Source organism: Nannospalax galili, unplaced genomic scaffold (genome assembly GCF_000622305.1).
Source record: "Nannospalax galili isolate Female #2095 unplaced genomic scaffold, S.galili_v1.0 scaffold944, whole genome shotgun sequence".
Taxonomy (NCBI): domain Eukaryota; kingdom Metazoa; phylum Chordata; class Mammalia; order Rodentia; family Spalacidae; genus Nannospalax; species Nannospalax galili.
The window spans coordinates 2856389-2872260 of NW_008352899.1; the positions used below are offsets into that span (position 1 = coordinate 2856389).

Consider the following 15872-nt stretch of genomic DNA (forward strand, 5'->3'; position numbering starts at 1 on the left):
GCAAAACAAGCTAACTTTTTTTATAGGACCTAGTGGGTTTTAGTGGCAGTTATCACTAACGTTTTATTGACATGGCTCTTTAAGCCCTCTGGCATGTATTTCTGTGCCCTTTTGTAATGAGCTGTCACTGTTCCTGGAGAGGATAATTGACTTTGCTTATCTTGGTACAGTAAGATTACTTCTTAGTTAACTTTTTGTTATTCTGTGCTATTGAGCACCAGCTGCTCTTTCTTTTTGTTCTCACAGTTCTTCAGTGATGCCCGAGACCTGGAGTTATTCTTGAGAAACCTCCAAGACTCCATCAAACGAAAATATACCTGTGACCACACCACCAGTTTGTCCCGCCTTGAGGATCTGCTCCAGGACTCCATGGTGGGTGTTGCCTGGGTGGGGACTTTTGCTTCTAAGAAACAGAGTAAACGGTGTCAGCTGCTGCTGTTTATATCCTTGAAAGCTCTGGGAAGTAGGCCATTCTTACAATAAAATGTGGCTCACATTCCAATTATCTATTCAATTTTATTCTGCCTCTTCTGTTTTCTTTCCTTAAGCAGTTATTAATGAGATTTCTTTGGGGAGCTGCTGAGTACCTCATACTTTCTTTGCACCATTCTACTAATGGGATAGTTAGAGTCAAGGACTGAGGGCATTAGGTGATAAAAAAATCTGTTTTTACTCTCTTTTGTGAAAGAGAGACAGAGACAGACCTGAGCCATATCTTTCCTCCTTAGCTACTTTCTTTTGGTATTGATGAGGTATTAGGAAATTGATTTTAATTGAGGGCAACATTAAACTCTTATTTAGATGTAATACAGTATGAGTATAGTTTGTTAATACTGACTTAAAAAATTTGTATCCAATATTTAATTAAAATCAATTTCATACCCATTTTCTCCAATGAATTACTCCTTCAGGAGTGCTAGCTGTAAAATCGGTAGCAGAACTACTTGCATTTACTGATATATTCTACAGAATTGGCAACCAAGGCTCAAGCTACATTTCAATGTGTACGCAATAGCTTGTCCTATGTGAGAAGTGAGAGGACTCTATGGTTCAGTAGAAGGTTCTAAATAAGAGAACCAAGAAAACCCACAATGTTTTTTGTTTCTTTGTTTCTGTTTGGTTTGGTTTTGTGGGTGAGATTTAGACTTTTTTTTTTTTTTTTTTTTTTTTTAGTATTGACGGTCAAACTCAGGGTCTTGGGCATGCCATGCAAGTACCATACCACTGATATCCTCAGCCTAATTTTTTTTTTTTTTCTAAATGCTTTCAGATAATAGTGAACCTATGAGTCAGGTTACTTTCAGTGTTTCACTTGGACAAATGGAGTGTTAATCTGGAGCAAAGGATAAAAACCTAACTTTTCAGTTGTCTTTGAAAAGTCTCTCTTGGAGGTACTGCAAGTATGAAGGAGGAATATAATCTGGCTGTGATCTCCTCCCTCCTACTGAGTATCTTCCTGTCAATAGGGTAACTCCTCTGCAATTGCCAAATCTTTTCGAGGGTCGCTGCTCTTTTCCCTCTTCTCCAGGTCAGGGGCATCAGGTTGGCGACGTCATCGGGGCATGGAGTCACCTGGGTCTGCTCCTCAGCTTGTCCATCAGGTTCGGGAGCATCTGTCCTGGCTTCTGGTTCTTTTCAGAATTCTTACCACACTGAGCACTTGGTCTCTGGAACTTGAGATGTTTGGATTGTGGGTTAGACAGAAATTGACATCTTTGTTGCAAGGAAACTGAAATGGGTAGACCAGCTCTCAAGTATAGAAGTGTGGCTGTCTCCCTGATGTTTTCCATTCCTCTTTCTTAACTAATAAGTTAAAGTTGTATTTCTTCCAATCATGCTCCCGGGGACAGGCACAGGTAGTTTGTTTAAGAATTTATTTTTCTTTACTTGCATATTCTTAATTCTTTAGTAGCATTTCTTAACATTATTAACTCTTTATTCTCATCACATCGCTGTCCACCTTCAGAAAGCCCTCGTCTGAGGACTTTTATGCCTCACAATGGGTTTGAAGCATCCTGGCCTATAAATAAAACTTACCATTGCTCTCTAATGGAGGTGGTAGTAGACTACTACCAATTTTGTTAACAAGTTCATTAGCTTTTAAAGTAATTGGGTTTGCAGAGATTTGAGAATTCCAGCTTTGCATGATACTTCATTTAAATCAATTCATCATGGCAAGGTAAATCCTAAATCATTTATCATGATACCTTTACCAACAGCATTTGTTTGTGAGTTGTTGGTTAAAGATCTTTCTCCAGAAAGCTTTTTAATGCCATTAAAGAAAGTGAAATATTTGGAGTAGAACTTGGGGGAGATATACAAATATATATAATTTTTAATTGAAATATTGTAACTAGCCTCTCCTAAGCAGAAAGGGAAGAACTGTTTTTTCCCCATTTGAAAATGAATAATAATAACACTACAGTTATTATTATTTTTAACTTCCATGTTCTTTGAACTATATTTGAAGAAATTCTTCATTAGTTATATAGCTGTATTTGGCAGCTAGACATTTGTGGGGTTTTTTGTTTGTTTGTTTTTGCATGTGGGTTTATTGGTCATTAAATATAGTGCAGGGGAAAAGCTGTAAATTTAGAGTACAAAAACACCTGATAGAAGACAAGTATTCTTTCCTTTTTTTCTTTATTCTTGTCTGTATCTAAGAGAGCTCCATCAAGGATCCCTACTTAACTGAGAAATGACATTCTCTTAGGGAGTGGAGCACTGAAATTTATTAGTGACTTAGTGACTCAGAACACGAACATTTAATGTTTTTTTATTTTTGTTCTCGTTTTGTAGGATGAGAAGGAACAGCTTATACAGTCTAAAAGTTCGGTTGCCAGTCTTGTTGGGAGATCAAAAACTATTGTTCAGCTAAAGCCACGCAGTCCAGACCATGCTCTAAAGAGTACTATATCTCTGAAGGCCATCTGTGACTACCGGCAGATTGAGGTGAGAAGTGGACTGGGTATATGGGCTCCAGAGAGGAGATAAGAAGAAAAGTTGTGTTCTGTTGTGTTGTGTTCTGTTGTGTTGTGTTATGTTTAGTGTTATGGTAATAGGAAAAGATCATGCCTGTAATCCCTATAATTGTGGAGGCAGGAGGATCAGATCAGCCTGGGCTATATGAGACACTGTATTAAAAGGGAGGGAGGGGGGCTGGAGAGATGGCTCAGTGATTAAGAGCACTGACTGCTCTTGTAGAGGACCCTGGTTTGATTCCTAGCACCCACATGGTGGCTACAAACCGTCCTTAACTCCAGTTCCAGGGGAATCCAAAGCCCTCTTCTGACCTCTGCGGCATTGCACGACTTGGGTGCACTCACATACATGCAAGCAATACACTCATACACATAAAATAAAAATAACAAATAAAATATTTTTTTAAAAAGGGAGGGAGGGAGAAAAGAAGGAAGGAAGAAAAAGAGAAGAACAGATCATATTTAAAGAGGTTTTAAAATCATCATGTAAGCTTGCAAAAATCTTATCTGTTATTTAAAAAAAAAGCCTGCAGGTCTAAATTCTCAATCTGCTTCTTGCTTCAGTGGTCAGTATCATTGTCTACTCAGTTGCCTAAGTGTTGGTGGGGTGGAACTTTGTGACATTGTAGAGATAGATTCATCTCCCCTACCCCAATTATTCCCACAGCTGATAGGCTCACCAAGTCAGTACTAACTTCTAAGTGCCCCTATAGGTACTTGTCTCTGCTGTTACTATGTCTAAGTTGGAGCATAAGTTTCTTTTATTTAGATTGTTATATCAGCCTCCTCATTTCATTCCTTCTTTATCCTACCTCTAGCAAGATCTTTTTAAGAAAGCCACATGCCTGCTTCGGTCCTACAGTAATTTCTCATTGCTCTTGGGAGAACCTCAATGTGGCTTTGAGGTTTTAAATACTGTATCCTTACCTCTAGCCAAGACTGGGTTATGTGTTTTGTACCATTCCCTGGTAAACTGCATTCTTCACACAGTACTGTTACACCAGGCTTCCCCACCATGAATATAAGGAATGTGTACCATGTTTGTCTGTTTACCACTGTGCCATTTTTATCTTCTGTGGTATAGCTAATATGACACATGTCCAGGCACATATCAGGCATTCAGTAAAAATATATAGTATAGAAGTATGAATGAAGGCAGGAATGGTGGTATACACCTGTAATCACACCACAAGGGAGGCTGAGGCAGAGAATCACTGTAAGTTCAAGGCTAGCCTATGCTACATAGTGTAAAAAAACAAAAAGAATGAATTAATAACAGGTATCTCAATATTCTAAAACAGTTAATGTTTGTTATTTGTCTCTCAGAAGAAAGAATTGGTAATTCCAAAATGATTGAATATTTTCAGGAGTCTAGTAGGAGTAATGGGAAAGGAGGGGAAGGAAGTATCACAAAGGCAAAACTGATTCACACCTATTAATTCATTTTTTGGGGGGGGGGTTATTTTTGAGACAGGGTCTCCTTGTAGTTCCAGCTGGCCTGGAACTGTGTATTTATTTTTTAATATTTTATTTATTCATTTATTTTTATTTTATGTGCATGAATGTATTGCCTGCATGTGTGTAAGTGCCTGTGGAGGTCAGAGAGGGTGTCAGATTCCCTGGACCTGGAGTTACAAACAGTTGTTAGCTACCATGTGGGTGCTGGGATTTGAACCCAGGTCCTCTGCAAGAGTAGTCAGTACACTTAACCACTGAGTCATCTCTCCAGCCCCAAATTCTTAGTCTAATTTTTGGTACAGAGATTGCTCTTGAGGGTCTTACAGGCTCCTTATAACTGCCACATGTTAGTTACTTGACATGCAACAGACACTTAATAAATACTTCTTTCCTTGAATTATTTGGTATGTCATGGATTTATAAGATCAGGAGCCCTCACTAAGTGGTAGCAAGTAAATCCTCTCTCTCTCTCTCTCTCTCTCTCTCTCTCTCTCTCTCTCTCTCAGAATGTAAAACTGGAGAAAAAAGAAAGAAAAGTTTATTGAGTATACTGCAAGAGAACAGTGGACAAAATACTGCCTTGATGACAGATCTTTTCTTTTTTGTTTTGCATGGATAGTCATGCATGTATGTATATGTGTTCTCATGTGTTGGGCACAGGTGTAGGGGGTGCCGTGTACATGTGGGTGCATATGGAGGTCAGAGGTCAACATTGGGCATCTTCCTTCATCACTCTCCATTATTTACTGAGGCAGGGAATCTCACTAAACTGGAGCTTGCTGAACTCTGGTCCTCACCCTGTGCATCAGATGCTTTATCCACAAGCTATTTCTCCTACCCTGCAGATCTTTTTCTTTCTTTTTTTTTTTACATTTGTGTGTGTGTGTGTGTGTGTGTGTGTGTGTGTGTGTGTGTGTGTGTGTGTTTGCTTGCTCAAAGGTGGGTGTGCTTGCATATGAGAGGGGGTATAGGGGAACACATGAGTGCTACCATATGCATATGGCAGTATGTGTATGTGTGTAAGTTGAAAAACAACCTTCAGAAGTTGGTTCTCTCTTTCTACTCTGTAGGTCCCAGGGATTAAACTCAGGTCATCAGGGTTGGCAGTAAGCACTTATGCCCACTGTGCCATCTTGCTAGCCCTGCAGATCTTTTCTTAAGCAGACATTTCCCTTAGTCATTTCACAGCCTTGGAATCAGGCAGGAGGTAATGATAGGTTGTTGGTTTCTCCATTAACAATAACTTGTAATTTTGTTTTCTTCAGATCACTATTTGCAAAAATGATGAGTGTGTTCTAGAGGATAATTCTCAGCGGACCAAATGGAAGGTGATCAGCCCCACAGGGAATGAAGCAATGGTGCCATCAGTCTGCTTCCTCATTCCCCCACCCAATAAGGATGCCATTGAAATGGCCAGCAGGTAACTGCTCAGCTGCTACTCAACTACTCAACTGATCTCACAGAGATTCACTTGCCTCCTGAGTGTTGGAATTAAAGGCATGTGCCACCATGCCTGGCCTCAGAGTGATTTTTGTACTGTATAATAAAGACTAGTTGAGTGCAATACCTCTACCAGGAGTCCCTGCTGCTTGGGAGGATGATGAGGAGGGAGGATCACTTGAGCCCAGGAATTGGAGCCAGTCTGCATAACATAGTGAGATAAAGAAAAAAAAAGAAAGCATTCTACTTTACACTTTACAAAGCTGCTGTTCTCAACAACTCTTAGCAGATTTTTCAAGGGCTTAACTCCAAATTTCTAATATGAATATTTCCAGACTTTTTTTTAGCTTTAGACATTAGCAACTTTAAAAAAAGAATTCTCCTTCTTCCATCTATTAAGTTCTTAATATTAAGTTTCTCCAAGCTCGTGTCCACGCCATTTGTGTCACTGTTTTTTTGTTTTTTGTTTTGTTTTTTTTGGAAGACAGGGTCTCTCTGTAGCCCTAGCTGGCCTGGAACTCACTATGTAGACCAGGCTGGCCTCACAGATCCACCTGCTTCTGCCTCTCAAGTACTGAGATTAAAGGCATGTGCCACCATACCCAGCTACTTCTGTCACTTTTAAAATAGTCATTGTTGTTGTTGATGCCAGGTATGGTGGCACACGCCTTTAATCCTAGCACTCGGGAGGCAGAGGTGAATCTCTGTGAGTTCAAGGCCACCCTGGTCTACATAGTGAGTTCCAGGACAGCTGGGTCTACAGGGAGACCCTGTCTCAAAAAGACCAAAAAATAAAATAAAAGTGATTGTTTTATTGTTACATGAGAGCTAAACTGTCTAGGACATCATTGTGATGCTGTCATGCCTTGCCTCTTTGCTACCCTCCTTGCTTGTACCCAGCTGTGGTCATTTTGTTCTTTTTCCTCTTTGTCAAACACAGCAAGATATCCTTACCCTGGGACGTTTGTGCTTTGTGCTTCTTGCTTCCTTTAGATATTGACATGAGTCACTCCCTTACTTCATTTGATTCATCTTATCATCTTTGTACACTGCTGTCCACTCACTGCTTACCACTCCATCCCCTTTGTCATTATTTTTCCTCCTCCTGGTTCATAGTAAGTTCTCAATAATGGTTGCTGGGTGAAAAGAATAGTGAGCAAACGTGTGAACATGAATTGTTTCCTTAACCTTTCTGTTTCCTTAGAGTAATTGTTTTGATTTTTGGTTTACTTATTATTCTACTTAGGTATTACAGATATATCTCTAAATTGTCTCTTTCTTGCAAAAGGCTCTTCAGTATGACCAAATGCCACAGATGACTTCCACCTTGTTTTCTCCTAACTACACCCTTCTTGGCCCAATCTGTCTTCTTTCCACTGGAAGCTGCTCTATGGGTCTGATTCAGGATGGCTTCCAGCATTCACTTCATTTTCACACAGTCATTCATTCATTAGAGTGTAACCAGTGGTTCCTAGATTCCAAATCTTGTTTATTGGCTTACTGCCTGCTTTGGTAGACCATACTTTCCATAAATTCACTGAAGAAGATTACAGGAGAGGTACATTTTTGAGAATGCTCATATTTTAAAATGTCCTTATTCCCCCATAATATAAAAGTTATTGACCAGATGTTCCAAAATAACTTTTGGGAAGTTATTTTCAGTCTGAAACGCGAAGCATTCCTTTTGTTTCCTAGGTCCCAGATTTCTTATTGAGGTGGACATTGCCATTTTCATTCTTTGTATCTTTTGGGCTATGGGGTTTTTTAGTTTATTTTTTCATGTGTATGAGTGTTTTACCTTCATGTATGTAAGTGCACCCATGCACGAAGTGCTCACAGAAGCCTGAAGAGGTGTAGGATCCCCTGGAACTGGAGTTGCTGACAGTTGTTATCTGCCAGGTGGATGCTGGGACCCCAACCCAGGTCCTCTGCAAGAGCATGCTACTGCTCTAAACTGCTGAGCCATTTCTCCAGCCCCTTGTTTGTTTTGAGACAGGGTCTCATTATATAGTTTACCTAGAACTCGTTGTGTATACCAGGTTGGCCTTGAATTCACAGAGATTCACCTGCCTCTGCCTCCTGAGTTCTGGGAATAAAGGTATGTGTCACCACACCTGGCTCATTCTTTGTTTCTTTTATGTATATGACTGTATTTCTTGTATATGTGTAAGTGCGCCCATGTCATGCAATGCCTGCAGAGTTCAGAAGATGGTTTCAGATCCCCTGGCATTGACTACTCTTGCAGAGGACCCAGATTTGGTTCCCAGCAACCACTTGGCAGCTAACAACCATCCATAACTTCAGTTCCAGAGGAATCAGACCCCTTCTTCTTACCTCAGGGATTGCATGACAAAGGTGTACTTACACACATGCAGGCAATACACTCATACACATAAAATAAAAATAATAAATATAAAATAATTGTTATGTGTATGAGTGTTTTCCCTGCATGTATATGAGTGTACCACATGCCTGCAATGCCTGCAGGGGCCAGAAGAAGGTGTCAGATCCTCTGGAACTGGAGTTACAGATCGTTGTTAGCTGCCAAGTGGGTGCTGAGAACTGATCCTGGGTCCTCTGCAAGAGCAGCCAGTGCTCTTAACCACTGAGCTATCTCTTGAGCCCCCTAATACGCTTTCTTATCCTCTTCTCTTTCCATAGCCCCAATAATTCAGTTTCAGGTTATACTTTCATGTCCTGTCCCCTCTTCCAGTTTCTGCATATAAGAGGAAATAGCTAATACTAGTTTTTGTGGGATTGGCATATTTCTCTTCTAACATGATGTTTTCCAGTTCCATCCATTACATTTTCTGTTTTTGTTTTTTTCTTCTTGGTCTTTTTTTTTTTGGTCTTTTTTGAGACAGGGTCTCCTTGTAGCCCCAGCTGTCCTGGAACTCACTATGTAGACCAGGCTGGCCTTGAACTCACAAAGATCCACCTGCCTCTGCCTCCTGAGTCCTGGGATTAAAGGTGTGTGCCACCATGCCCAGCAAAAAAAAATTTTTTTTTTGGTCTTTTTAGACAGGGTCTCCCTGTAGCCCCAGCTGTCCTAGAATTCACTATGTAAACCAGGCTGTCCTTGAACTCACAGAGATCTGCCTGCCTCTGCCTCCCACATGCTGGGATTAAAGGCGTGCACCACCATGCCTGGCTTCTTCTTGGTCTTTTTAGACAGGGTCTCCTGTAACCCCCAGCTGGCCTGGAACTCACTGTATAGACCAGGCTGGCTTTGAATTCACAGAGATAGACCTGTCTCTGTCTCCCAAGTGCTGGGATTAAAGGAGTGCACCACCACGCCTGGCTCATTTTCTGGGTTTTCATTGGTTGTTTGGTTTTTGTTTTGCTTTCAAGAACTCCTAGTTGCCAAATGTTGACCTCCTGGACTGTTTCTCTAAAAGTCTCTTGTTTTCTTTGTGTTTTTATCCTTCTTTTGTGATTAGAACTTTACTGAACTTTCTGTGGGATTTTTGGAGAAAGGGAAGCTAAGGTGATGAATTATAATGTCTATTAAGATTTGTTTTTATTATTTTTAAGTATGGGTATGTTGTATGTCTGTGTGTGGATATGTGTAATTGAGTGCAGTGCCCAAAGAGGTCAGAGACATCAGATTCCCCTGGAGTTGGAGTTACAAGCAATTGTGAACTACCTGGTGTGGATTTGGGGATTTTGGGACTGAACTCTAGGCTTTTTTTTTTTTATTTTTGAGATAGGGTTTCCTGTAGTCCTAGCTGATGTGGAACTAGCTATGTAGACCAGGTTGGCCTTAAACTCACAGAGATTCTCCTGCCTCTGTCTCCAGAGTGCTGGGACTAAAGGCATGTGCCACCGTGCCCAGCAAACTCTAGGCCTTTGCAAGAGTACTACACCTCACATTTTTCTTCTCCCCTTGATGACATTCAAGATAACTTAGTGGTTTGAGTATGCGTGTTTTAAATATTTCAGCATTTTTTATAACTATATAGAACACAGTAAAGGGCTTTTTTTTTTGGTCTTTTTGAGACAGGGTTTCCCTGTAGCCCCAGCTGGCCTGGAACTCACTATGTAGACCAGGCTGGCCTCTAGCTCACAGAGATCCCCCTGCCTCTGCCTCCCAAGTGCTGGGATTAAAGGCGTGAGCTACCACACCCGGCAGTAAAGGACTTTTTAAACACATAATTTTCTTTTTTTTTTTTTGTCTTTTTGAGGCAGGGTCTCCCTGTAACTCCAGCTGTCCTAGAACTCACTGTGTAGACCAGGCTGGCCTTGAACTCACAGAGATCTACCTGCCTCTGCCTCCCGAGTGCTGGGACTAAAGGCGTGTGCCACCACACCAGGCCTAAACACATAATTTTTTAGCCATTCTAAAAGGTGCTGTTATGCATTCTATATTAGTGCTTCCCCTGTTATTTTCTCTGACACCTTGTAACCCCATTACATTTGGGTAATATTTATGCTATTGCTAAATGCATTCTGACACAATACACATAATGCTATAGAAAATCCAAATTGAGGATCTCAATTTGATACTAAAGATTCTTGTGTTGTCAGACCTTGCTACCTTTTTCTGCTTAGTATGCAATCTCAATTGGCAGTCAGGACTCTCTAGAATGTCTCTAATGTGTAGTTCTGTTACAAAAACTCTAGCCAGATCTCTATTGTTTCTAGGGTGGAACAGTCTTATCAGAAAGTGATGACCCTTTGGCACCAGCTACATGTTAACACCAAAAGCCTTATCTCCTGGAATTATTTGCGGAAAGACCTTGACCTTGTACAGACCTGGAACTTAGAAAAGGTAATTGTGAAACTGTTGCCTCAGGCTAATAGCCTGTTGGCAAGCTTTCTCAGAAGGAACTCTCATTGCTGAAACTTGTCCCCAGCCTAATGAGGTAAAGTGGAATCAGGAATAATATTTCAGGATTAGGTACCTGAGAGCCTTAGTCACTAGAATTAGCAGCTTGAATCATTAAAGAAATTAATGAAAATAAGAGAGAATATATGCTTCTCACTGTGCAGAACAAGCCTCACTCTTATGTAAGCATGTATAATATGTGGAATACTAGTGAACTAACAATTACTAAGTTATGTCCAGACTGCTCCTGGTGGCACATCTCTGTGATCCCTATACTCCTGAAGCCAGGCAGGAAGATCATGAGTTCAAGGCCAGCATAGGTGGGGGTTAGGGGAGCAATGTCCAGTGAGGCTTGAAGAATAACCTGGGTTGCTAGTAACATTGTTTTGATCTGGTTGCTGATTGTATAATTTGGTTGATGACAATCAGCATGTTTATAATTATGTTTTCTACACTTTCGTATCTGTGATTCAATTTTTTAAAAAGAAGAGGGAGAGTATTTTTTCCTACTCTATTGAATTTTTTTTTTTTTTTTGGCCTCTCCCTAGCTTCGATCCTTAGCACCAGGAGAGTATCACCAGGTTATGAAGAATCTCCAGGCCCATTATGAAGACTTTCTACAGGATAGTCGTGACTCTGCACTCTTCTCAGTGGCTGATCGATTGCGCTTGGAAGAGGAGGTGGAAGCTTGTAAAGCCCACTTCCAGCACCTGATGAAATCCATGGAGAATGGTATGTGCACTAGGCAAGAGAACACAAAAGTGGTGGAATGAGAGTCCTGCAGGGTGCTGCTAGGCCTTCCTGTAAACTAGAAAGTAATACCACCTTTAAATAGACCAAATCTTTTTTTTCGGGGGGGGGGTGTCTTTTTTTTTTGAGACAGGGTTTTCTTGTCCCAGAACTCATTATATAGACCAGGGTGGCCTTGAACTCACAGAGATCCGCCTGCCCCACTCCCGAATACTGGAACTAAAGGCGCATGCCACCATGCCTGGCAGAAAAAAAATCTTTTAAAAAAATGTTTATTATTTATTATTTTCATTTTATGTATATGAGTATATTGCCTATATGTATGTAAATGTACCTGTGTTGTGCAATGCCCACGGAGGTCAGAAGAGGGCATCTGATTCCCCTGGAACTGGGGTTACAGACAGATTTTAGCTGCCATGTGCATGCTGGGAATCGAATCCAGGTTCTCTACAAGAGCAGTCAATGCTTTTAACCGCTGAGCCATGTCGCCAACCCCAAGAAAATCTTATAGAGATGATTTCTCAAAATCAAACTGTGGAAGCTGATATGTTGGTTGTTAATTATAATCAACCTATCATATTTCTTTTTGGATGTAAAATGTTAGAACCTTAACCGGGCGTGGTGGCGCATGCCTTTAATCCCAGCACTCGGAGGCAGAGGCAGGAGGATCTCTGTGAGTTCGAGGCCAGCCTGGTCTACATAGTGAGTTCCAGGACAGCTAGGGTTACAGGGAAACCCTGTCTCAAAAAGACCAAAAAAAAAAAAGTTAGAACCTTAATGTAGGATCTTGAGGGTTAGGCAAGTGATTCCCTAAGTAAGACCTTGCTTTCATCGATGGGATTTCTGGTCTACTAGAGCAAATAGTGCCTTTTGTCTCAGCTAGGTGCTGTTATTCTCAGGTTTATAGATCTCTGCTGGACAGCTTAGTGATCTATGCTTGTATATTCACAGAGGACAAAGAAGAGAATGTGGCCAGGGTATACATCTCAGAGCTGAAGAATATCCGACTACGCCTGGAGGAGTGTGAACAGAGACTGGTCAAACGAATTCAGTCTCCAGCTAGCTCTAGATCTGACAGAGATGTGAGGCAGGATATCACATTAAGGATTGCAGAGCAAGAGGTAAGCCCAAGGAGGAAGGTGGGTGCTGGAGGAAGAAGAGTAATTTCTTTGAGGAGGAGTTAGAGGGTGAAAGTGTGTGGCAATAGACTGATGGTCCTACTTAGGACATCATCTCTGCAGCCTATATAAATCCCTTTTACCTGGGAAAAGGTAAAACATAAGCTTCAGATATATTGCTGAATTGATGTTTCCAATATTTTCCTATTGACATAAGGACTACTTTCTAAAATCATTGCTCATTTCTATTTCTGTCCTCTTGTGTCTCTTGTTCCTGACAGCATACTCAGGAGGATTTGCAGCACCTGAGGTCTGACCTGGATTCTGTTTCCATGAAATGCAACATCTTTCTTCAGCAGTCTCCATCAGGTTCCAGTGCTCCAACTCTTCGCTCAGAGCTGAACCTGCTGGTAGAAAAGATGGACCACGTCTATGGTCTGTCTACTATCTACCTGAATAAGTGAGTAAGCCTAAGCCTTGGGTTCAAAGAGCAGTTTTTCTCTTGAGATAATACAGGAAATTACCTTGAGTGTTCATAACTGATCCAAAGGACCACAGCTCTATACTGAGAAGTCTCAGCTGTAGGTCCTTAATAACACAACATGGGCTTATTTGGATTACAGTATGTCAGTGATAGGGATGATGGATAGATTTGCATTGTTAGGTCTGTTCCTTACCTCATTTCTGTTTGATTAGATACCTCTGGAAATAACACTTAGAAATAGTAAGAGAAAGGGAGAGAAACTAAAGAATTAAAACTTTAGCTAAGCCAGATAATGGAGTATTTGACGATCTCCTGCTTACCCATCTCCACTCCTGAACTCGAGGTGCCTTCTTGCCACAATATGTGGTATGTCCCAGTACCACTTTGAATTTCACTCTGAACTAGCTTAAACTGACAGTATAGGCATTGGACTTCTTCATTTTTACAGAAGCCTGTCATCATTTAATAGTGGTAAAATTAGTTTGGGCAGTTGCATCTTGTGAACTGAGGTAATCCACACTTTAAAATTCAAGTGCTAATGAAGGAAGATGATTTTATTTCCACAGATTAAAGACAATTGATGTTATAGTACGTAGCATACAGGATGCTGAACTCTTGGTCAAAGGTTATGAAATCAAGTTGAGTCAAGAAGAAGCAGTGACAGCAGATCTCTCAGCTCTGGAGGCCCATCGGGCCACATTACAGGTAGGTTGCTTTAGTTTCTTAAGTTGATTTACTATATTCATTGTTTTGGGTTAGCAGAGCATCAGTTTGGATGACCTGACGCTGATTCATATTTACGCTTGTACTAGGTAGAATATTGTGTATTTTTGTTGTTTTGGGTTTTGTTTTGTTTTTTTGGTCTTTTTGAGACAGGGTCTCCCTGTGGCCTTAGCTGGCCTGGATCCACCCTGTAGACTGAGCTAGCTCAAGGATCATATTTTATTTCATGGGACAGGATTCCAATAGATTTTTTTAAGTCTTTGAAACAGGGTCTTCCAGTAGCCTCAGCTGGCCTGGAACTCACTATGTACATCAGGCTGGCCTTGAACTCACAGAGATCCACCTGCCTCTGCCTTCTGAGTGCTGAGACTAAAGGCGTATGCCACCATACCCGACTCAGAGTATTGTTTTTTTAAAAAATATTTTATTTATTATTTTTATTTTATGTGTGTATTGCCTTTGCCTGCATGTAGGTAGGCGCACCCCTGTCACGCAATGCCCGGAGGTGAGAAGAGGGCATCAGATCTTCTGTTAGCTGCCATGTGGGTGCTGGGATTCTAACCTGGGTCTTCTGCAAGAACAACCAGTGTTCTTAACTGCTGAGCCATCTCTCCAGCCCCTCAGAGTATTGTTTTTAATATACTTTAATAATATGTAGTCAAGCTGGACATGGTGGCACATGTCTCAAGAGCCAGAGACAGGTGGGTGGCCTCAGTAAGATCAAGTCCAACGTGGTCTACATAGTGAGTTCTAGGCCAGACGGGGCTACAGGAAGACCCTGTCTCAAAAAGATACCCATACCAAAAAAAAAAAAAAGCCAAACTGGGTGTGGTGACATACCCCTTTAATCCCAGCATTCTGGAGGCAGAGGCAGGAGGATCTCTGTGAGTTTCAGGCCAGCTGGGTCTATATAGTGAGATCCTATTCAAAAAAACATAAGCCAGGCATAGTAGCTCATACCTTTAAACCCCACACTTGGGAGGCAGAAGCAGGTGGCTCTCTGTGATCTATATGGCAAGTTCCAGACTAGCTGGGGCTACAGGGAGACCCTGTCTCAAAGCCTCCCCACCCCCAAAAAAATGTAGTCAAAGAAGAAACTAAGAAATAGCATCTAGCTAAAAATGAAAGGAATATGCTTTTAAGCTTTGGTTCCTTTTTTCCAGTCAAATTATGTCCTAATTTAATAGAACTAATGATTATATTGCTGTAACTTTGTAAAGTACTTGACTGTGACCCCATTGGATTCTCAGAAGCTACTGTTGAGATGTGTTTAGGGGAAGGATTTTTGTCTCTCTTGACAGATGAGAAAACCAATGCTTAGGTCAGCCAAGTAACTTCTCTTGATTTCATAGCTTGTGAAGCCAGGTTTCAAACACAAAAAAATTCTATGCATATTTCTCTGTGTGGTTTCCCTGCCTGTGGCTCCCCAGTGTGTATCAGGAAAGCAGACCATTTCAACACCTAGTTTCTGAATCACAAATGTACTATGGACTCAACTACAAACAGAATTCTTGTTCCCTGCCTTAGTCTGACTTTGTTTTAGGAAGGAAAATATTTAACCTGTTTCTGTGCTCCTATTTCTATAGCACTGGCTTAGTGATGTTAAAGACAAGAATTCAGTGTTTTCAGTCCTGGATGAGGAAATCACTAAGGCCAAGGCAGTGGCAGAACAGCTGAGTAGCTTGACACCAGAGCGAAACTTGGATTTGGAACGTTATCAGGAGAAAGGTTCTCAGCTACAGGAACGTTGGCATCGAGTCATTGCCCAGCTGGAGACCCGGTATGTGGCAGTCCTCCCTTTTCCCCTGTTAGGGTTCAGAGATTAAGGCTTAAGTAAAACCAGATTTCAACTATTTCAGCATTAAAGGAATTGATGGGCTGGAGAAATGGCTCAGTGGTTAAGGACACTAGTTGTTCTTGCAGAAGACCTGAGTTCGAATCCCAGCACCCACATGGCAGCTAACAACTGTCCGTAACTCCAGTTCCAGGGGATCCAACAACCTCTTCTGACCTCCAGGGGCATTGCACGACACAGGTGTACTTACCTACATGAAGGCAATACATGCATACATAAAATAAAAATAGTAAAT

General features: G+C 41.2%; 1 protein-coding gene across 7 annotated transcripts in view; it reads left to right on the plus strand.

The window, feature by feature from the left end:
* Window positions 1-15872, plus strand: part of Macf1 (microtubule actin crosslinking factor 1) — a 389588-nt gene that overhangs the window by 204354 nt on the left and 169362 nt on the right. For 6 of the 7 annotated variants that reach the window (XM_029554605.1, XM_029554607.1, XM_029554608.1 and 3 more), the window contains 9 exons: window positions 247-372; window positions 2800-2952; window positions 5705-5859; window positions 10524-10650; window positions 11256-11439; window positions 12409-12578; window positions 12857-13035; window positions 13626-13764; window positions 15369-15562. In XM_029554605.1, coding sequence (XP_029410465.1) covers window positions 247-372; window positions 2800-2952; window positions 5705-5859; window positions 10524-10650; window positions 11256-11439; window positions 12409-12578; window positions 12857-13035; window positions 13626-13764; window positions 15369-15562 — 1427 coding nt within the window. Of the gene's footprint in view, window positions 1-246; window positions 373-1850; window positions 1857-2799; window positions 2953-5704; window positions 5860-10523; window positions 10651-11255; window positions 11440-12408; window positions 12579-12856; window positions 13036-13625; window positions 13765-15368; window positions 15563-15872 lie in introns of all 7 variants that reach the window. The other variant, XM_029554606.1, reaches the window with a different exon arrangement.